General features: G+C 44.7%; 3 protein-coding genes and 1 long non-coding RNA gene across 6 annotated transcripts; 2 read left to right on the top strand and 2 right to left on the bottom strand.

The window, feature by feature from the left end:
• Positions 1-500: 500 nt before the first annotated feature.
• LOC147186142 (uncharacterized) lies at positions 501-8,272 on the top strand. Its single transcript, XM_086103870.1, has 16 exons — positions 501-506; positions 925-979; positions 1,056-1,074; positions 1,154-1,165; positions 1,250-1,268; positions 1,348-1,359; positions 1,459-1,477; positions 1,751-1,792; positions 1,935-2,008; positions 2,116-3,250; positions 3,393-3,453; positions 3,543-3,614; positions 3,689-4,238; positions 4,304-4,368; positions 4,433-4,526; positions 7,767-8,272. The coding sequence occupies exons 1-10, from the start codon at positions 501-503 to the stop codon at positions 2,188-2,190; spliced, it is 333 nt and encodes a 110-aa protein (XP_085959996.1). The 3' UTR covers positions 2,191-3,250; positions 3,393-3,453; positions 3,543-3,614; positions 3,689-4,238; positions 4,304-4,368; positions 4,433-4,526; positions 7,767-8,272.
• Positions 1,819-8,765, bottom strand: LOC147186141 (adiponectin receptor protein 2-like). Its single transcript, XM_086103869.1, has 6 exons — positions 8,629-8,765; positions 7,993-8,171; positions 7,338-7,908; positions 3,526-4,194; positions 2,714-3,281; positions 1,819-2,612 (listed from the first exon to the last, which is right to left on the bottom strand). Exons 1-3 carry the CDS (start codon positions 8,763-8,765, stop codon positions 7,661-7,663), a joined length of 564 nt encoding a protein of 187 aa, XP_085959995.1. The 3' UTR covers positions 1,819-2,612; positions 2,714-3,281; positions 3,526-4,194; positions 7,338-7,660.
• A 171-nt stretch (positions 8,766-8,936) lies between these two features.
• On the bottom strand, positions 8,937-11,570 carry LOC147186140 (uncharacterized). 2 transcript variants are annotated; one of them, XR_015099137.1, is made up of 4 exons: positions 11,181-11,570; positions 10,918-10,977; positions 10,140-10,558; positions 8,937-9,447 (listed from the first exon to the last, which is right to left on the bottom strand). It is a non-coding gene; the product is annotated as an uncharacterized LOC147186140 (long non-coding RNA). The 2 variants fall into 2 exon arrangements; XR_015099136.1 differs by having other exon boundaries at positions 8,937-10,558.
• A 40-nt stretch (positions 11,571-11,610) lies between these two features.
• On the top strand, positions 11,611-21,261 carry cpsf6 (cleavage and polyadenylation specific factor 6). Of its 2 annotated transcripts, none has more exons than XM_086102718.1 (11): positions 11,611-11,713; positions 12,894-13,103; positions 13,213-13,316; positions 13,402-13,547; positions 13,643-13,822; positions 14,338-14,421; positions 14,669-15,152; positions 15,238-15,353; positions 15,443-15,593; positions 15,697-15,895; positions 19,246-21,261. In XM_086102718.1, exons 1-10 carry the CDS (start codon positions 11,654-11,656, stop codon positions 15,881-15,883), a joined length of 1,722 nt encoding a protein of 573 aa, XP_085958844.1. In that variant the 5' UTR covers positions 11,611-11,653; the 3' UTR covers positions 15,884-15,895; positions 19,246-21,261. The 2 variants fall into 2 exon arrangements, with proteins under 2 accessions (XP_085958844.1, XP_085958843.1); XM_086102717.1 differs by having other exon boundaries at positions 13,402-13,556.
• Positions 21,262-21,330: the final 69 nt, after the last annotated feature.

The following is a 21,330-nucleotide window of genomic DNA, read 5'->3' as shown; positions in this document are numbered from 1 at the left end:
CGCGAACATCAGTACACTGAAGCCAGTGTGTAGTGTTTAACCACAAGACGAACTCAGATTCGAAAATAGACGATTTAGACGTTCAAATTTTAAAAAAAAATGTTCAGGTGTAGTCTATAAATAGGACAAAAAATTCGCCGAAAATCACAGCCGTGATGGTCCAGCGGTCTAAAACTTTGCTCTCGGTTCAGGCGACTCGGGTTCGATCCCCGCGCTCACCCACATTGTGTGCATAAATGTAGGTGAGGAGAAAAGGGGACTCGAACACGAGTCAGCTGAATCCAAAGTCTAGTCTTTATCAACTAGACCAACTCGGATTTGATAATCGGCGATTTGGAAATTATACTTATTCTTTAGCTTTGTAATGTTCAGGCGTGATCAATGAATACGACAAACAATTCGCCAAAAATCTCAACCGTGATGGTCCAGCGGTCTAAAACTTTGCTTTCGGTTCAGGCGACTCGGGTTCGATCCCCGCGCTCACCTACATGTGTGCATGAATGAAGGTGAGTAGAGTAGGGGACTCGTACACGAGTCGGCTGAACCTAAAGTATGGTCTTTAACCACTAAACCAACTCGGATTCGAAAATTGACAATTTGGAGGTAATATTTATTCAAAATAAAAATAGTTGTGCACTCCAAAATTGGGAAAGATAGTAAAATATTGCATTCAATGTCGGAAGTCATCAGCACGATTGGCCTAATGGTTAGAGACGAACGGTGCGGGCCGGTGAGAGCGAGTTCGAGTCTCTCTCGAGCTCGTATTTACCGAGATTTTTCTTTCGGAATCGTTTCTCACTATTATTTTTTTTACTTCTTCTTTGTTAAATAAAGCTTTTCAAAAAAACCATCACGTGATGACGTCGTTAGCGAAAACCTATTTAAGCTGCGACTAATTCAACAAGCGGTCTCTTTCCCCTCCAGCTGACGACTGACTGCACGTCCACATCGCGGCAAGACGACCACAAGGCTTGGCAAGGTGAACGCTTTAACTTTCTTTTTTTGTCTTGTCATTGTTAACTTTTGTAACTTTTAACAATAATTCACCTTTTCAGGCTGTTCAACTCTTCCACGGTAAGTCGCCTGCAAGTTTAAATGGCATTGTGTTCTTTTGAACTAACTCTCGTTTTGCAATTTTCTTTTTCCTTCACAGCGTGCAGAGAGGGTAAGTTACTCAACGTTTGACGTTTCTTTTTCGTCTTTTCATCGCTAACCTTTTGGAACTTTTAACATTAATTCACGTTTTCAGGCCGTTCAACTCTTCCACGGTAAGTCGCCTGCAATTTGCAACGGCACTATGCTCGATGGAACTAACTCTCGTTTTGCAATTTTCTTTTTCTTTCCCAGCACGCCGAGAAGGTAAGTTGCCAGCGTTTGACAAACCGAACGTTTTAAGTTTCTTTTTTTACACCTGTCATTGCTCACGTTTTGGAACTTAACATTAATTCGCGTTTTCAGGCTGTTCAACTCCTCAAAGGTAAGTCGCCTGCAATTTTAAATGGCACCATTTGATTTTTATTTTTTTCTTTCCAGCGTGCTGAGAAGGTAAGTTGCCAGCGTTTTTATTTTCACAATTTAAATGACACCCTGCTCTTACTTGGTTGTAATTGTGCAATTTCTGTTCACAGGCTTGGCATCAATTGACAGCAAAAATGGCTATCTGCGACTTTTTTTTTTTTTTTGGAGGAGGGGGGCCGTTTAAATGTGCTTACCAAAAGTCACATTGCGAACTATTTCACTGTCTTTGCAGGCCACTGCCGAGGTGTCCAGCTCAGCCCTGCGCTCGTCACTGGTAAGAGACAAAAACACTCCTGCGCATACAACTCTGAAATCATGTTTTAATTTTTCAGCACATGAAGATGAGCTACCAGGAGGCTTCGAGTGATTCCAGTAGGAACCACAAACAAGTGTGCAATTTTCTTTTTTTTTCCTAGGGGGAGGATTCCAAAATTTGGTGCCGTACACTACCTCATTGCAAACTGCGCTCCCCAGACGTCTTGGAAAAAAAGTTGAGAGTCCGGCCTCGAGTTGCTGTTTTGCTCCTGGACAAAATTGAAGGACATCGTAAATAACTACAATTCACTCTTTTCTGACATCCTTTTTGTGTGTGCGCAGGTGAAACTGCATCCAGAGCTGCCTGAGGAACAAGACAACAGCGAATGGGGCCGTTGCAGTGTCTGCTGGGTTTGAGCACGCTGCAAAGCAAAATGGCTCGATGAACATTTTATAACGCATTTTCTCTTTTGCAGGTTCCCCCAAAGCTGCACTGGGACGAATGTCTCTTGGGACCGTCAATGGAACATTTACCATTCTGTACTTACGTACTCATTATTTTTTTTTCTTTCTGCTCAGGTGGTGCCAAAGCATCTCTTGGCCCTGCAGAACCTGAATCGGCAAAGACTGTGGACAGGCTCGAGGACCGTTGATCTTTTTTGCCAGTGATGCTTCCATTGGAAAAGAATAAAAAATGATTGTTGTTGCAAGTGAAACATGACAAACGTTTGAGATGATGAGCTATATAATTTTTTTTTTTTTTTTTTTTTTTACTGTGCAGAGAAGCTTCCAGTTGGTGCCATTGTGGAGTCTGAATCCTGGTCGCCAAGACGCTGCACCTGCTGGGCAAAGAAAATTGTCAAAATTGCAGCTGAAATCTTTCAAGTTGACCCACATTAAAATGAAACTGAATTAAAAGCTTGACGGGTCCATTGCGTACCTCCCGTTTGTCCACTCTGGGGCCCTCAGAAGCGGTTGTACATTTTTTTTTTTTTTTTCCCTCACGGGGAGGATTGCCAAAGTTGGTGCTGTCAACGGCACTCTGCAGGTTGAGAGTCTGGCCTCAAGTTGCTGTTTTGCTCCTGGATGAGACTGAAGGAGTGTAAGGACGCCGTAAATGACTTCAATTCGCTCTCGCTGATGTCATTTTTGTGTGTGCGCAGGTGAAACGGCATCTTGACTTCATCTATAGCTGCCCAACTGACAAGACGACAGCGAATGAGGCCGTCTGCTGGGTTTGAGCATGCAGCAAAACAAAATGGCTGACGTGACCATTTTTTAACACATTTCTCTTTTGTAGGTTCCCCCCAAAGCTGCACCGGGACGAATGTCTCTCTGGACAGTTTAAAAAGGTACATTTCACATCCTGTACTAATGTTGTCTTTCTGCCCATGTCCACTAGGCGGCGCCAAAGCAGCTGTTGGCCCCGGAGAACCTGAATCGGCATCCACTCTGGGAAGACAGTGGACAGGCTCAAGTACCGTTGATCTTTTTCGCCTGTGATGCTTCTGTGGGAAAAGACAGATTTAAAAACATGACTGTTGTTGCAAGTGAAGGAGGAAACTTGACAAACGTTTGAGATGAGCTTTTTTTTTTTTTTTTTTTTTTTGACTGTGCAGAGAAGCTTCCAGTTCGTGCCATCGTGGAGTCTGCACCTTGGCCACCAAGACGCTGGGCAAAGTGTTTTGAAATCTCAAGTTGACCCACATTAAAATTGAACTGAATTGAAAGCTTGACGCGTCCATTGCGTACCTCCGGTTCGTGTTCAGGCTTGTCCAGTCTGAGGCCCTCAGAAGCGGTTGGACATCTCCTTCGCTCCGTCACAGGATGGGTGAAAAAAGGTTGGACTTGAAAAACAGTGACTGCAAATCTCCCACTGAAGGCCTTCAAGATTTCTTGCCTTGTCTCCCTCCAGAAATGCAAGTTGGCCCCCGCCCCGCCGTGATGTCAACGTGAGACCTTCTCGCAAGGAAGCGCTTGTTTTTTTTTTTTTTTTTTTTGAGGGTTTGTATGCGACTCTGCTCATTTCGTCTCTTTGCAGAAATGGCAACTGCTCCAGAAGATTCCAAGTCTACTGAAAAAAAAAATATTTTTTTTCTTTCCTCCCCTTTCTTCAGATGGTCATTCAGAAATTGGTGACAAACGCTGCCTGCCTCCGCGACATGCTAGCCTGTGAAGCCAAACGTCATCGGCTTTCTCTTCCTCAGGCCGGAGGACCACACAGATGGTGGCAAACTTTGGTTGAAGTCGGTGCTCGTGGCGGTGGGTTTCATCCCAAACGGTTTCCATCAAAACCACGTTGGGTGAATGTTTTGAGTGACGTCACGCTGCCTGGGGAAAGGGTCTTCCTGGATTTGGTGGGCTCAAGTGCACCCTTTTTCCTCTCCCTCCTCACGCACGGTCTGCAACTTGACAAGGAACCTGCAAGTGAAATAAATGGTCATGAAGAGGTTCCACAATGGGCAGTAAGTTTTGAATGCTTGACACTTTTCTTAATCCCTTCTTTGACGCCATATTGTTTGTTGCACAGGAGCTGAACGTGCGAGCACTTGGTCAGAGTCCCAGACAACTTGTGTGGCATCACCTTCTGTGCTGGTGAGTTTGATTGCATTTCCTGCACAAGTTGACTTGAGACTCGCCAATCTCATTTTTGTCTTAGGTCCACGTGTTGGTCCAGCTCTGCTTTCACAGGCTGACTTCGCCAGGCAACGAAAAGTAGAAGGCTGCAAAGTCATCCAACTTCGACATTTTCGGTGAGTAGTTTTTTAAACTTTTTCTTTTTTTTTTTTGTTGTAATTTTTTTAGGTTTTTTTTTAAAACTTTTTGTTGGAATTTTAAAGCTAACTTTTTTTTTTACTTTAACTTTTTTTTTACTTTAACTTTTTTTTTACTTTAACTTTTTTTTTACTTTAACTTTTTTTTTACTTTAACTTTTTTTTTACTTTAACTTTTTTTTTACTTTAACTTTTTTTTTACTTTAACTTTTTTTTTACTTTAACTTTTTTTTTACTTTAACTTTTTTTTTACATGTTAAAAGACAAACAAAAACACCTCTCGACTTCCTTCATTAATAAAAGTGGGTTTGGTTGAGGGGGTGTGGCTATGCAAAAACGGAGCAATCCGATTGGCTGCTGTGAATGGGCGAGGCTATGCTAATGCGTATAAATTAGCATAATGGGTGTGGTTATGCAGTGCTTGTGGGCGGGCGGAGTTATGCAAATATGGCGTAATGCAGCACTGATTGGTTGAAGTTGTTTGTGGGCGGGGTTATGCAAATAAATTTGCATACCCCGTTGTGATTGGTTGGTCGGGTAATTTTGGGCGGGGCTATGCAAATAGATTTGCATCCCGCTGTGGGCGGAGTCTATGCAAATATAAATTTACATGCCACCTTCTGATTGGCTGGACCGGGTTAATGTAGGCGGGGCCATGCACATTTTATTTGCATAGTACATTCTGATTGGCTGGTGCCCGTTGTGGGCGGGGCCATGCAAAAAATTCAATTTTGGGTCCAAGGGGGCGTGGCTATGCAAATACATCTGCATGCCGTCTTTGGATTGGCTGATCCGGGCGATTATGGGCGTGGTTATGCAAATAAATTTGCATGTCGGCACCTGATTGGGTATGCAAATCAGTTGCGGGCGTGGCTATGCTAATCGATTTGCATATTAAAATTTTGTCGCGTGTGGGCGTGGCATGTGCAAATAAATTTGCATGCCACCACCCGATTGGTTGCTTCGGGCGTGCGTGGGCGGGGTTATGCAAAATAGATTTGCATTCCGCATTGTGATTGGTTGATTTTGGCAATTGCGGGTGGGGTCTGCAAACAAATTTACATAAAAATTTCTGGTCCTGCATGGCGGGGCTACGTAAAGCCGGTGTGGTTACGGACGGCAACCGGAGTTGTTGGTGTTTTGTCCTGGAAGACGTTTGACCTCTGGTCCGAGCGGGCTTCCTGGGTTCATGCGCAAACGCCAGAAAGGACAGCTCGCCCTTTCTGGCCTTGAGCATCAATCCAAGAGGTCTGCTCGGACCAGAGGCCAAACGTCTTCCAGGACAAAACCCCAACAGCTCCGGTTGCCATCCATAACAAGGCCACTTTAAACTCAGTGAGACACAAAACACGCAGACTCTGATTCCAGCCGAACAATATATTGACAAGCATTTTTTGAAAACAATTTCACATCATTTTAGCAATAAAGCTTGACTCAAGTTTAACACCGACACTGGCTGACAGGCAGTATATTTAACCCTTGTGCTGCAGTTGATGTCAATAATTTTATATAATGCAACATACAATTTTAAAAAACTTGTAAAAGTATTATTCCTGAATATTTATTTTACTTTCAACCACTTGACATGTTCAGTGGCATCGGCGCTATACATACACATGTAGTTCTTTTTTGTATTTTTGCCCTCTATGGACAATAAAAGCGGTACTGTGCTATGACCAAAACAAATATCGATGTCTATATACATAAATCATGAATTGGAATATTTCATATCACACAATTGTTATGCTTTGTCTTTGATTTAAAGATGACAACACGCAAAAATCTACAAAAAAATTGTCGAAAATGTAACAAGGGTTAAGCCAGCAGCAGAGAACGCCGTGTTGTCTGCTTGACGAAGCATGGACTGCACAACACTGACACACGTGGAAGCTGACAACAACATCACTCACTGCTTCTGAACATGTGCTTTGGAGAAAATGTTGTGTCTGTCATTGTAGATCTTAATTTAACATTACCCCAGGAATGCCATTTCAAAGCACAGGTTCAGAAGCGTTGACTGATGCGTGTTCAAATGTCACACAGTCCATGAAACTGAGGCCAAAGTTCACTTGAGTGACATCATACAGCTCCTCAAGCACACAAAAGGAGGCCCTGCGCTGCTGCTGCTATCTTGTACAGCCTGTCAGCCAGTGTTGTTATGTCTAACGCTGTGGTGCGAAAAGCACAGATGTGCATTTTGGTCATTTTTTAAATGCTGACGTTCAGGCAACCGAACAATGTAAAATAAATCAGTAAAATGACCAAAATAGTCATTCTGTCTGGCCTTGTGAATACTTAATGAGTACTCATTTGAATATTCAAATTTCGATTACTACGTTAGGGATGTAAACTTTGACTCCTTATTGCTGTAATACAACAAAATGGACGTCTCGGAACAGTTTATATGTTTTAGAGAACATGCGAGAGATCATTAAATGTCACATTTTTTGTTTTTACGACGAGCTGACTATTCATTATTTTTAAGAAATAGCAAATGTAAACCGTCGTTTACAATATAATTAGCCAGTTAGAGTGATCTATTATTGCATTCAAAACATATTTGTAATCCAAGATATCTCACATGATTGATCGTTTTTGACGGTCGAAATAAATTTCCATTCAAAAATCGGATTAGCATTATATCTCGTTTGATTGTGTAGATGCGCCCAATGTTTTGATCGAATCGAGACAAGCTTAACACAAGACAATGTATATTTATTTTTTTAAAGAGACAAATATTCTTTTAGGGAAGCATCCAGGGAAAAGGAGGAAAAGTTGAGCACGCGTTACCTTTGCACAACACGTCGCCACTTTTGCACGCAGACAGCCAGCAGCCGACGCGGAGACAACGTTCCTGCACTGTGGTCGTCTCCTGCGCATTAAAAAAAATCAAAAAATACCTGACTGAGACCGAAAGTACCTGAATTAACTTCGCTCAGGTGTTTGAAGAACACCAAAAATATGAGCGGACAAAACGCCAAGGAAAACAATGACTCGTTTCCGGTTTTGGTCCGCCTTTTAGTTCCGGGTCTCAGCTCCGAGAATTGAAAAATAAATTCTGGACCTGGTTAATATGCGTCGAAAGACACAGGCACATGCTTAAAAAATAATAATCATAAAAAATATATATTTTTAAAAAGTATATAATGTCTCCTGTATTTCCGTGCTTGCTCTCGCTTTTCGTCGCTCAATAAACACAACCTATTCGGAGTGGCGTAGAGGCAGGCTCCGGGGATGTCAAGCGTGGCCATGAGGAAAAGCAGGCCCATCTGTCCGATGGTGGTGGCCCTGATGAGACCCTCGCTGATGACAACGTGCAGGGTGGGCACCACTTCGCCCAGCCCCAAACCCAAAAACACACCTGGAGCGAGACGGCGGAACACGCAGTCAGCGACAGATCGCGACAACCTCGGAGGAAGGAAAAGGCGGCGACGTCGGCAGTGACCTGCGCGGACTCCTCGGTACTGCGGGGTGGCGAAAAAGTCGCACTGGGACACGGTGATGGCGTAAAGGCCCAGCACGCACACCACCAGCAGGTAGATGAAGCACGGCTGCGGCGAGCAGTAGTAGAGCCACGGCACGAACGAGCCCATGATCAGGAAGGCGACGCCGCTGTAGTCCAGCCTGTTGGACACAAATTAGCAGAAATTTAAAAAAAAAGTTTTAATCTCCATGCAATTGTTGAACAAATTTTTTTTTTTCAAAATAAAACAAAAGAAAATGCTCTCGTAATTATTTTGTACCGCCACATGCCAGAAAACAGGCAAGAATGTTGATTGTCGCTTTCCAAAGGGGAAAGGAGATGCTCGCCAATGGCTTATTTTGACTCAAAACAATCAGCAGACATTTTCCGTCAAGAGACTAAAATTAGGAGGATTTGGTGAATGAACTGCTTCTCATAAATAAAAAACAATTCATTTTTTTGCACCTCCAATACAGACGTGCCTGACCCAAACCCTTAAACACGTTGTAAATGGATTTGAGCAACAACTCCCAAAAATGCAAGCATAAAATATATCAATTTTTAAAAAATAAAAACAAAAAAATTGCTTAAAAAACATTAAGTAATGCTGGGTCTTACTTGGAGAAGACCCTGAACACCCCCTCGGAGTGGCAGTAGACGGTGTGGAAGAGCCACGACAAGGACAGGCAGAGGATGGCGCCCAGGAAGAACATACCGATAGCCACCTTCTCCTGCACCGGCGCCACGAAAGACATGTTGGGTTGCAGTGATAAATTTTGTTTACCCCCAGCGAGTCCCAGGGACTCGCTGAGCAGAAAAGTATGAGTCCCATTATGCATTTTGAGAGTCCCAAATTTCGAATTCTGAAATGGTCTACTTATTTAATTGCATTTGATAATGTCGCAAACAACAACAATATACATTGATAATAGGTTTATTTCTTATCAACAAATGCTGCAAAAATTTTAATAATTCAAGCATACAAGATTAACAATGAACATCAGCAGCTGTGTACTCCAGGTTTATTCAACAAAATAAATGGATCAAAATATGTTGTACTCATATGGCATCAAGAATACAACATACCACAAAATCAGAGTACTTTTTCCAGTCTCACACTGCAAAGATTAATTTACTGGTCATCATCAATACAGGTAAGTATTGATGTGGCTTGACATCCTCTTCCCAAAACGATGCATGTGTAATCTATCAATTTGACAAAATAATCTACCACACATCGTTAGTTCTACTGACAGTTAACATTAGCATTACTACACCTTGTGACAAATGTTTTATTCCTAAAGTTACCATGCTCCAACCAGTAAATTCTAGAATAACCAAGACTGTTTCAGAATATTTTTCATAACAATTAGCCTATGGATCCAATGACCAACTTGCCTCGTCGTCGTGCCTCTCGTCGTATCTTGCTCTCGTGTTCTGTGCATATGTCACAGGTTAGTTTAGTGATACGCCCTTCGGACGATTCATACGAAAAATCAGACTGGCATTCCCATTTCTTAAATGTCGTAATTAGTAGACCTTTAAGTGTTTTTTCCACCGCCATCTCAAACTGTCATCCGCGCAATTCCTCAGTTTGCGGACTAAAATAGCAACCCGCATGCGCACATAACGTTATCTGTTACCCCCCCACCAACACTGAAAACAAAACGAAAGTAATTTCGAAGAGACGCACACACCACAAACACACATACAAGCACAGTGAAATCGCGTTGATCACGCAGGACAGATTCGATCGAGTAGAGTCAACTCGTGTGCGGTGACTTTAATGGGAAATCATTTTTCGGTACCGTCAAAATGACGCCACGGAAACGACACGCTACCGGTAACGATCGTTACCGTGAAATCCTCAGGCCTGCCGTAGTTTTTTTGATTTGACTGAGAAATTTCCTTGCGTCGCAAAAACACACATTATTCGGAACTGCGTCCCGCGGGAAAATTATGCATCTAGGACGCGGGACGCAGAGGTAACGAGATGGCAGGGGTCGGAACATGTACATCAAGCCCAGGCAGAGGAAAAATAGGCAGCCTAGGGAGCGATGGACACCAACACCATTTTTAAGCAAGTCACAGAAGCATCACAAGAAGCAAAATTCAAGCGCGTGCGCCACCTAGCAGGTGGGTCCAGATGTTGCCCGTCTCGGTGTGGATCCAGAAGATGCTCCTGAAGCAGGCCTGGAACGAAGCCATAGGCGGCCCGTGACCGTGCAGCAGGAAGTCGTTGTCCTTCAGCCAATTGGGGGGAGCACGTCGTGAGGGATGACGCGCCACCGGCTGTCCCACACCTTGAGAGGGGGACCGACGGCACCTGCGAGAAGTGTTTTTTTTTAAGGCGTAGCGCTGACCTTGTGGACAAACTCCTCCATTTGCCGTCCGGGTCACGGGCGCTCTGCGGCGTTTTGTTCCCCCCGCCCCCTGGTCGTGGGTGCATGTGTGACGGGGGTCACAACTGTGATGGTCTCGAGCTCCACGTCGCTGCCGCCTCAATAAAACCAGACACTGGGATGTGGCTTTTTCTCTCTTTTTATTACTGTAACACAGTATGGCAGGAAGAATAGTTGAAGTCACATGGGAAGCCAGTCTCAGAAATAACCTGCGACTTCCCTGGTGGCTCTGCCTCACAAAACATCATCCATAAGACATAATGCACAACAAAACAAAATACACAACATGGATCGTATATTCACTATTTACCGAAAAAGGAAAAAAGGCACAGACGCTGTCATTTACGTGATGCCACTGAACGCATCACATGCAGCAGACCGGCTGCACTATGTACAATCATGGCGGCCGCGACGAACTGCGGGCACACGCCAGTCACACAAACAGCCAAATGAAAAACGACACGAACAACTATATACAGTAAAACCAAAAGGAAACAAACATTACCTGTAAGAGTATGGCAGGAAGAATAGGTGAAGTCGCATGGGAAGCCGGTCTCAGAAATAACTGCGCAACGGAAAACCACTATTAACTCAATGGGTAAAAACTTCCACTCGACAAAACTTAAATAACGATACAAAAAGCAAGGTGGACTCGGAACAAATCAGGGAACTAATTAAATACACCGCACCGTAGAAAAAGAAAAAACAAAGTGAAATATTGTCATTAAATTAGAAATGAATCCGGATCGTCAATAAAATGCGACTTACCCTGCGACTTCCCAGGTGGCTCTGATTGCGCTACGGCGGGAAGCCGGTGCCGCACTGTGCGCTGTTGCGTCACTTCCGCCATGATTTAATACGCAATGTCCACGGCTGTCCACGTCTTTTTTCGTTCCACTTTTTTTCGTTAGCCAGTGTGATTATAACGAGACCAAGAATCTCTTTATGCTAAGTGGTAGTCGCTCGTGCTAACTAGCTAGTAGATGAGCAAAATGGCCAAAAACAAACAATAGCAGATAGCGCATAGCGGAAAAATGGAGCCTATAGTTCGAAATGAATGGAACCACTGTCTATAGTGCGAAAAACCACTCTAAATCATATTTACATAATTCATGTTTGTTTTGTTGATGCTGACCAGTGTTAGCGATTGTGCGTTGCAATTCCTATACTGGCCAAAGGGAGCGCTGTTTTTCCGCCCACATTGTTGGTGCCTGCTCTGTGGAGCGAGGCGTCAGAGGAAAATGGCGGACGGTGTGGATCACATCGATATCTACGCCGACGTCGAGGAGGAGTTCAGCCAGGTATTTTATCGCAATCTACACCCTTTTTGCACTACCAAGCGATCCTCGTGTTTATTTCCCGTCCACCCCGCCTATCGCGAAGGAGAAATGTCTTGCTGTTTTTTTGTTTTTTTTTTTTTTTTTGGCTCTGCCATTTTCCTCTCGCGCACAAGGCCGTCATTCGCAGTGGTGTTAACTCCCCAAGTCATCGGTTTCGAGTAGCAATCATTTACATTTATGGAATTCTGCTTCGTTCGAGACTTAACGATCAATGCGCTTTTATTTCGTTCTCCTGGATACTTTTCCAATCAAGCAATCTGTCTCCGTTTTTTCATTGATGTTGTAGTTTTGCGGCCCGAGTATGGCCGCCAATGGTAGGCGAACAAAGCCAAACAAAATCGCTTTTATTAGCCGCGTAGCTTGATGTTGCTCCACTAAAACAACGACTAAAGGCAACCCGTTAGGTTTTTTTTTGCGCATTGTGCGTTGATTACACAACAGTAACTATTGATGTGTATTTTACATCAGTGTATTTTCAAAAGTCAGGCTTTTGTGTATGCGTGCGTGTGCGTGTTCGATTTGATGCGGAAATTCCGCATTAATATTCATCAAACACAATTCTGCATTAATATTCTTCAAACACGGCTCAAAATACTTTGTTTGTTAGGATACACATCTCTTTAAGGTGTTGTTAGCGTTACAATTTTCAGTCTTGCAGTAATTATTCATTTGTGCATGGCATTGTGCATATAAATTCGCAACTCAACTGCCTTTATCGAGCGCTTGAAAACAACCACCGCTGTGTACAAAGCGCTGTACATAGAGCAAAAATAATTCATCCAACAACAATCAAATCATAAGCTAGTAGACAACACAGAAAACAGTAATAGCACCAAGCGCTGCGAATAGAAAATAAAGCCTAAGTAGCACAGTTGAATTTGAATTTGATTTGGTCTCCCATAGGAGAAACTTGTCTTGAGGACAGGCCATCAATGACCCCCAAAAAATGGACATCTGTCTATTTTCTATACCGTTTAACCTCAGTGAGGCCTTTTGTGAAAGGCAGCTCACACACGCAGTCAATCACGGGACATATCGACAACTATTTAGACTCATCAACAGTTTATTTAAAACACACAAGCACTCAAAGAATGTGCAACTTCCGCACCGCGACCGAACCAGAATACTTCTACTCTTTCAGGAAGCCGACTACCCCGTTCACGAGCAGATCGACCTGTACGACGATGTGATCTCCCCGTCGGCTAATAATGGCGACGCGCCAGAGGATCGTGACTATTTGGACTCGCTGCCCGCCCAGGGGGGCTCTGACGGAGGCAAGGCCGCCCCGCCCAATGTTGTGTACACCTACTCTGGGAAAAGGATCGCCCTGTACATTGGGAACCTCACGTGGGTGAGTGAAATAATATTTCTTTTTTAAGTTTTTGGTTCATCACTTCAAGCCCTAATTTGAATCACGGGCTGGGTTTTTTTTTGTTTTTTGTTTTTTGTTTTACACACAGTGGACAACAGATGAGGACCTGACGGAAGCGATTCGCTCAATAGGCATCACAGATGTGTTGGAAATCAAGTTCTTTGAAAACAGAGCCAACGGGCAATCCAAAGGGTAAGTGTCCCCGGCGTTAATATTGTCACGAGTTACACTGCGGATTTAAGATTTATGGCCTCGACCTTTTTGTTTGTCCCGCCAGGTTTGCATTGGTGTGTGTGGGCTCGGAGGGCTCATCTCGCAAGCTGATGGAGCTTTTGTCCAAGAGGGAGTTGCACGGTCAGAATCCCATCGTGGCGCCGTGCAACAAGCAGTCTCTCAGTCAATTTGAGATGCAGTCCCGTAAAAGTAAGCACAGTAAGTCCAATTCATCAGCCATCATACAGAGAAGGTCAGTGCAACTTTTTAAAAAAAAAACGACGACGTACTTTTGCCTCACTTAGGTACGCAGTCGGGCCAGATGTCGGGCGAAGGGAAAGCCGGGCCTCCGGGCGGAGGGCGCGCCGGGTTTCCGATGGGCAGCAGAGGAAGTCGAGGCAGGTTTCCCGGACCACCCAGCGGCCCCGGAGGGGACCGCTTCCCGGGTGGTGTTGGGCCCGGCGGGCCACCGCCTCACTTCCCTGGTCAGTTAGTGAGATGGAGGCTGCTTCATTTTTTTCTTTTTTCTTTTTTGATTGTTTCTTCAACACGAACAAAATTTGTTGCGTCAAGCTTGAGCGATCATTTCTTTGGTGCCCGGAGGGCTTTTTATTATCAAATGAAATCTGTATTTTCTGTTCGGCATTGTGCTCATGCAGCTTTAAAGGCTCGTGACTGTGTGTGTTTCTCCTGGGAAATATTTACAGCTTCCCTCTTCCTGTGCAAAGGCTCCCCCTCCCCCCATCTGGTTTGTTTTTTGACCTCTTTGCCTCCTGTAAATAAATCATCTTCCCCAGCTGCCATTCTCACAATTTCTTTTTTTTTTTTAAACTTCCAATTCTGCCTGGTGTCTTGCATGCATCCAGTAGGAGGGAACTGATTTCTCGGCCTGCCTCCAAAGTGGCCGGCGCCTCGCAATGCACGGCTACAAAAAGCGATGAAGGAAAATGGGGAAAGTTTGCATTGGTTTTGATTTGGTTTGCTTTCTCCTCCCCGTTAGGCTCAGGGATGAGACCCGATCTGATTCGTCACCAAGATGGACACCTGGATCTGAATTTCAATCCCGGGAGCTGGCGTGACAGAGGTGAAGTGAAACGCCTCGCTTTCATTTGACTCGTTTCTCTCCTTTGACCTGGCCTCAAAGTCGAACCGTGCGTCAAAGCCTGAATTTGTTTCGAAGCACAGTTTGCAGTCGTGACTGTGGACCGCTTGAACTGCCACCGTGAAGTGTAGACACATTATTATTTTATTTTTTTAGCTTATTAACCAGCAGACCTATATGCCTTATGAAAGGCCCCTAACATTTATTTTTTGCTCCATATTGTAATTAGGTGGGATCCAGGGACCCCCACGCCCCCCTCCCGGTCCCCCCGGCCCACCAGGACCACCTCCCGGCCAGGGCCTCCCCCTGCCCCTCGGTCCTCCCAACCGTGGGGACAGGCCGCCTCCCCCCGTTCTCTTCCCTGGTCAGTTTGGTCAGCCGCCATTAGGACCCCTGCCTCCGGGGCCCCCGCCTCCCGGCTACGGTCCACCTCCCGGACCGCCTCCGCCCCAGCAAGGCCCTCCGCCTCCAGGACCCTTCCCGCCGCGTCCCCCTGGCCCCATCGGGCCCCCCTTAGCTCTGGCTCCGCCTCCTCATTTGGGGGGTCCTCCTCCTGGCGGGCCGCCGCCTGCTCCCCATGTCAATCCCGCCTTCTTCCCTCCGCCGGGTGGCAATAACATGCCCCCCAATGACAGCAGGGGCCCCCCTGGACCAAACGATCCATATGGACGCCCGCCACCATATGAAAGAGGAGACTACGGTCCCGGAGGCCGGTGAGTTAAAAAAAAAAAAAAAAACGCGCCGGTTTCCGCCGGTAACGCTGACTTGAATATCTTTTTGCGTACGTGAATTCCCCAGTGACATGGAGTCATCCCGGACCCCTCTGAGCGAGACGGAATTCGAGGAGATCATGAACAGAAACCGAGCCATCTCCTCCAGCGCCATTTCCAGAGCCGTGTCCGACGCCAGCGCAGGTAGTGAGTGTGATTGCACGCAAGAAGCGGGGCGTCGCTTTGACGGCAGGCCTAACCACCCCCGCCCCCCGCCACCCTCTCGTCTCCAGCGGACTATGGCAGCGCCATCGAGACGTTGGTCACCGCCATCAGTCTGATTAAGCAGTCCAAAGTATCGGCGGATGACCGCTGCAAGGTCCTCATAAGCTCGCTTCAGGACTGCCTCCACGGAATCGAGTCCAAAAGTTACGGCTCCACCAGGTCCAGATCCCGTTTTTTAACGAGCTCAAATTTGAATGCGACTTCTACCTCGCCGCGTCTCATTTCGCGCTTAATCTTTTCGTCGCTATCCCCGCCAACGCAGGCGAGAGCGTTCCAGAGAGCGCGACCACAGCCGCTCGAGGGAAAAGAGCAGAAGGCACAAGTCTCGCAGTCGCGAGCGGCATGAAGACTACTACCGCGAACGCAGCCGCGAGCGGGACCGCCACCGCGAGAGGGACCGCGACCGAGACCGCGAGAGGGAGCGGGAGAGGGAGTATCGACACCGTTAATGGACAAATGAGGTGGGTGCAACAATAGCTGTCTGGAAAAAATATATATATACAGTATATACTGTAGATATGTACAGTATATATCCCTTGTAAAAATTGAATTACTTTATTGATAACCCTGATTGGACAACGAAGAAGGACGTTTTGACTTTAGCGGGTAAGTGCAAGGTAAGTTTTCAAGTGGATCCATTTTTGCTTGCCAGTTGTCACACGGGTGTCATGATGTGTCCAAGCGCCAATATGACGATTGTCAGATTATTTTTTTTATGTGCTTTTGCTTAAAAAAAGGGGAATTATCTTGACATCTATGCAATTGTTTTTTTTAGGGGGCTTATTTTTTGGTCTGCAGGCATTTCGGGCTGCTTATTCAATACATGCAAATTATATTGAGTGGCTAAATTGATCGTTTGGAGCAGCCAATCATACCAGTTGACCAAATAGTTTCTCCAGCAGCCAAATGTGGTTGTGTTGTGGAACGAAGCGACATGCTACATTTTTTTTAAATTCATATGTGACGATCTATAGTTGTTTTCTCTTTTGAGTTGTCCTCATTTACATATGTGCTTTTTTAATGTATATGATACAATCACCGCCTCCCCAGCTGTAAGTCAGTGGGCTACGGTTTGTGTTCTGATGACAGCGTTTCATTTTTATTCATTTTTTTTTTAAGTTCCCCCATTTATATTTAAAAAATTTTTTAGAAGTCACTCATCTGCCAAATGGGAGTCAAATTAACATACAGTAACTGAATGCTGCTCGTGATGATGCGATTCTTCCGTTCCGAGGTGATTACCGTATTTTCACGACCACAAGGCGCCTTTCAAAGTCTTCACTTCGCTCCAAAATGGACAGGGGGGGGGGGGGGGGGGCGAATAATCTGGGTCGCCTCGTGTGAAATGGTGCCATCTATCTATCCGGGGTAAAAAACTTACCTGTTGGGCTACGGCAAGCGATGAGAGGCAAATATATTTTGACGTACAACAAAAAGATGGCTGACGAACACATCGCCAACATGTACGAGGTGCCGTTCACTTTTGTCATCCACGCTGTCGAGAAGAAGGCGTTAGCGATACGCACAATGTGGCACGTGAAGTCGGCTATATTGTTGCGCCTGGTTGCCATGGTAATGGACAGAAACGGCCGCGGTGACGTCGATGGCGAATGCGGCTTTGCTCAGACTGGGAGGGAGTTATGATTGTGGATGCTCGGGCCAGCGTGTCTGCTCGCGCCGTTCGCAAAAGCCGCAATCATTTCTGGGGAGCCGCACAGCCGCGTTTGATTATGAACTTCCAATACCGAAGATTAGGCCTTTGATGGATTTGAGGATTGATTAAAAAAAAAAAATAAGAATGTGACGACATTGTGAAATACTTCAATAAAGTACCGCAGAGCTCAGTTTAGGTCCCGCTGCATTTTTAAAAATATAAGCTAGCGTGCGTGCGACTGTATCTTTTAAGCTAGCATACGCCATGTCTGCATCTATTAATACAATGTTACCTCACTTTTACCACCGTGCGCCGTCTGGTCGTGAAAATACGGTATCTGCATTGATACTGTCTGATTTACTCTGCGATTGTCATCTAATGTGGTGAACCGTTAAAAAAAGACCCGACAGTACAAAATTAAACATGTCCTGGTTTTTATCATAAATTTCCGTGATTGGCTCACCCTGACCAATTTGTGTCTTGTGAAAGTATTGTCTTGTTCTGTAATGTTGAAATCTATATTTTCTGGTGGGGCGAACAGTATTTGTAAAAACGTATGTATATTCATACCCCCGTGTTGGTTCTGGAAATTTTGTTTTGTTTGATGCCGAACTGGAGCCAAATCACTGTCCAAAGAATGTAGTCAGTAAGTTACGCCGCTTTCATGTGCTCTGAACATTCTTGCCCGGCGTGGCGTTAACTTGATTCATTCATCTCGGTTCTGCCAGCTCGCTTTTGCCTGAAAAGTCCGGCTTTGTGTCCACTGAGAACCTCTTGCACAACACAACACAACAGCAAAAAAATTCAGTTCAGCAAGGAGCCGCAAAGTGTCGTCCGTTTGGGTTCTTGACATTCAGTCGGGAGAGTAAGTACTTGGAACTGGCACCATTGATCTGTTGGATGAGAGATTCCCAGTGGACACAAAGTCATGCACATATTTTTAATGTTTTTTTTTTTTTTTTTAAATGATGTGTGTTGGATAAATAGTGAATTCATATCGACGTCCCTGGCGCAGAGTTACAGAGGAACCGCTCCAAAATGGTTCTTGTTTGTTGACCAAATTTAGTGCCGTCTTTGTTCATTCGGGTTGCCATGTGTCCACTGTTTCCGCGCTGTTCTGCTATGTCCTCCCTGTGACGCAAGCACGGACGCTGTTCGCTTTGACATTGACGTGTACAATTGTGGGGGGAGAAAAATATATTTTTTAATCATTTAAGCAAGGTTCAAAAGCAGTCTGGGTGCTTTTGGTCATTGACAACCATTCATTTTGAGCCAGTTGCGTCACAGGGACGGACGGCGCCGACTATTGTCTGGATTCAGCTTTTTGAAAGAGTTTTGATAGTGCTGTGAAACAGGATGTGACAAGGTTCTGACTGACCATGTGGGGGACCTCTGTGTGTGGGCGCGCGTGTCCATTTTGAAAGGAATATTTAGAAACCTGACGGGGCGCATTGATAATACTGAAGTCAAGGAGTGATGTAGGGCTGAGCAACATAAGGCAACAAAAGTCTGTCAAGTTACAATTTTATTTATTATTTTTGTTGTAAAAGTTACCCTGGTTGATTGCACGGTGGTGGGGTGTGTAGTCCAAGCCGCTGGAGTTAAGGATAAACTACTTTTGGGGGGTGCTCTCATTTTTGAATTGTGTCAAGCTTTGGTCACAATCATCAACACCTTTTCATTTTTTCTTTATCTGTAAAAACATTTCAAAATATCGTCCGAATTTCATTCGGCTTTACGATTGTGTCCCATTTGGTGTTGATTCATTCCCCCCAAATTTCCACTTTGCTGACCTTGTTTGAACCCTGAAATAGGTTCAAGGGGGGCCAAATACTGTTGTAAGCCACTGGACGGCCATGTCGGGGTTGCGCCCGGCACACTCCAGTGGGCCTACAAAGCTTTTATTTCTATTTTTTAATTTATTAACCCTTTCGGGGACAGTGGTTACTCCAATATATATTTTTATTGCATTTATTAGCTATTCCCGGTCAGTTGGATTTTGTTGGCCTCACGTGTGCATGTCCGTTAAAAAAAAAAAAAAAAAAAAATGTTCATCGCAAATTTGTGTCGTGTTGGAGGTGTATGGTGAAGGGAGAGAGTGTTGACCGTTGCGCTGCCTCGAGACCAAACTCCACCCTCCATTTTGACACCTTTCAGCTCACTAACACCAATGGACGGATGGACAAAAGGAGGACGGACTTCAGCCCCTCGCCACCACCACCGCCACCACCACCTGCATGAGTGGACACAATGCCGCCTCTTCTTCGTCGTCGTCCTCCACCGCCATCCTTCCATCTCCTCTGCCCATTCTTCCCTCTTGTCTGTTCATCTAGTGTGCAGACTGGATGGAGGACAACCCCCCTTTCGCCGCCACCTCCCCTCCCCTTCCCCCTTCTCGTGTGTCAGGCTATCCCAAACGTCAACTCATGGTAATTGGAAAATCTTTCCCACTCAGCCCCCCCCCTTTTTTTTTTATGGCGTTTTATTTTTTGTGATTGTTTTTGTCTCTGTCTCGTCTCTCTCGACAAACAATGAAATGGTCCACCTTTCCTTTTTAATATAGCGCTAACATCCTTTGGTTTGTTTTCCCGCGCGTCGTCCTTGCGTGCGCTCAGTTGAGAGAGGAGTTTTTATAATAGGATACATGTCTGCTGTCTTCCCCCACCCCACTTCCTTTTTCCATCGCTCACTCCTTAGCCCCCCCCCCATTCGTTCATTCTCATTTCTTCCCATGTTTAGAATGTTTGTACATGTCTCTGCTTTTGATTAAGACTAGATGGTGTAATAAAACATGTTTACTGAGGTACACACTGTTGGAAGTGGCTCATTTATGTTAAATGTACTGAAAAGTGTTTATCATATAAACTCTGTTGTAGCCAGTAGTGAATGGATGATGCCTTTATTGACAAGGTAAGATGGAATGTACTCTTGTTGTAACGGCGACAATGTAAATCCGCGTCGACATCGTCATTTTCAAGCCTGATACAAACTATGCATCATTTTGTTGTTGTTGGGGGGTGTGTTTATATATATATTTGGTGTGTAATTGCACTGAAGAGTCACCGCCAGGTTCATTGCAAATCCTCTTTTGATTTATTTTTTGGGGATAACTTTCCCTAGAAATAATGCCCATGGCCTCAAAGCTGCTCTCGAGTCCGCTTAAGTTTTGATGTATTGCATATATTACGCCATAGGCGGTGGCTGTTTGCCTTGAAAGCCAAATGTTGGGTGTCAACGGAATGAGTGTCACACTTTTTCGAAATGTAACACAAAGTAGTGGGGAAAAAGGGCACCGCCAGTTAACCCTTCCCCGTTTCTGTTTGTCCACTTGATCTCCCTGTTATTGTTCAACTGTTAGACGCCTTTTGTTGTCGTTTTTTCCATGTGCTTGTTTTACTGTCCAGTTCATTTTTGTTGATTCAAACATGCATGTTTTTTTATTCACGCACATGCCCCCTAAAGTTATCCTCGGAGCTTTCCAATTCTTGCACAGAATGTCATCCCAAAACGTTGTAATCTGGGGGGGTGGTGGACCACTGCTGACGCTCTTTTTTTTAAAAAAATTGTCACCAAATATTTCAAGTACTGGATACTCTTCGTCTGTATTGTATTGTCCTGGCAGTGTTTCATGTTCACATGCTGATCATGTGTTTTAACTGTAAACACAGTAGCGAAGATTGATCACTTTTGCTTTAAAAAAAGGGGAGTCCTGTTCCACCGATGCGCATCCTCATTTGTGTTTTCAGAGTTCTGCAGTGTATGTTGATATTGTATAGAGGTGTGTGTGTGTGTATACATGGTCAGATAGCTTGATGTGACCTCTTTACCCCCCCCCCCCCCCCTCACCCCCAACAGTGCACAAGGTAAGTGTTTGCAGGTTTACACAAGATGGAGAAGAGAAGCAGACAGGTGCTATTAGTCTATTTTTGTAATGAATCATACTTGAATCGTGGAGTAGACAGTTGAATGTAATATTTGCAAAGCAATATAGCATAAATGTATTTTTAAACATTGAAAGTAATTACTGTAAAGCACTATATGATCCGATCAAACTCCCATGATACCACTATGACTGTTTTTAGTAGTTACAGGAGCAATTTTTAACTTCATTCCAATGAATGACCTGTGAGGCTGCATTTGTGGTAAGATCCAGCAATAAAAATTTAAAATTAATTTGGATTTTGTGCCTTTTTTGTTTTTGTAAAACTACAGTTTTTTTTCTTCTCAATTGGCTAGTTTGGT

Source organism: Hippocampus guttulatus, chromosome 22 (assembly GCF_054856545.1).
Source record: "Hippocampus guttulatus isolate MCC_2025c chromosome 22, RoL_Hgut_1.0, whole genome shotgun sequence".
Taxonomy (NCBI): Eukaryota; Metazoa; Chordata; class Actinopteri; order Syngnathiformes; family Syngnathidae; genus Hippocampus; species Hippocampus guttulatus.
The sequence above is the reverse complement of the archived record's forward strand: the minus strand, read 5'-3'. Positions and strand labels throughout refer to the sequence as shown.

Coding starts and splice junctions, on each gene's coding strand:
- LOC147186142 (XM_086103870.1), top strand. Junction 1,793..1,934: donor CAGCCCTGCGCTCGTCACTG/GTAAGAGACAAA, acceptor TTTTTTTCCTAG/GGGGAGGATTCCAAAATTTG. Junction 2,009..2,115: donor CCAGACGTCTTGGAAAAAAA/GTTGAGAGTCCG, acceptor GTGTGTGCGCAG/GTGAAACTGCATCCAGAGCT.
- LOC147186141 (XM_086103869.1), bottom strand. CDS start 8,765: ATGTCTTTCGTGGCGCCGGTGCAGGAGAAGGTGGCTATCGGTATGTTC. Junction 8,172..8,628: donor GTGTTCAGGGTCTTCTCCAA/GTAAGACCCAGC, acceptor TGTGTCCAACAG/GCTGGACTACAGCGGCGTCG. Junction 7,909..7,992: donor GTACCGAGGAGTCCGCGCAG/GTCACTGCCGAC, acceptor GTCTCGCTCCAG/GTGTGTTTTTGGGTTTGGGG.
- cpsf6 (XM_086102717.1), top strand. CDS start 11,654: ATGGCGGACGGTGTGGATCACATCGATATCTACGCCGACGTCGAGGAG. Junction 13,104..13,212: donor ACATTGGGAACCTCACGTGG/GTGAGTGAAATA, acceptor TTTTACACACAG/TGGACAACAGATGAGGACCT. Junction 14,422..14,668: donor CGGGAGCTGGCGTGACAGAG/GTGAAGTGAAAC, acceptor TATTGTAATTAG/GTGGGATCCAGGGACCCCCA.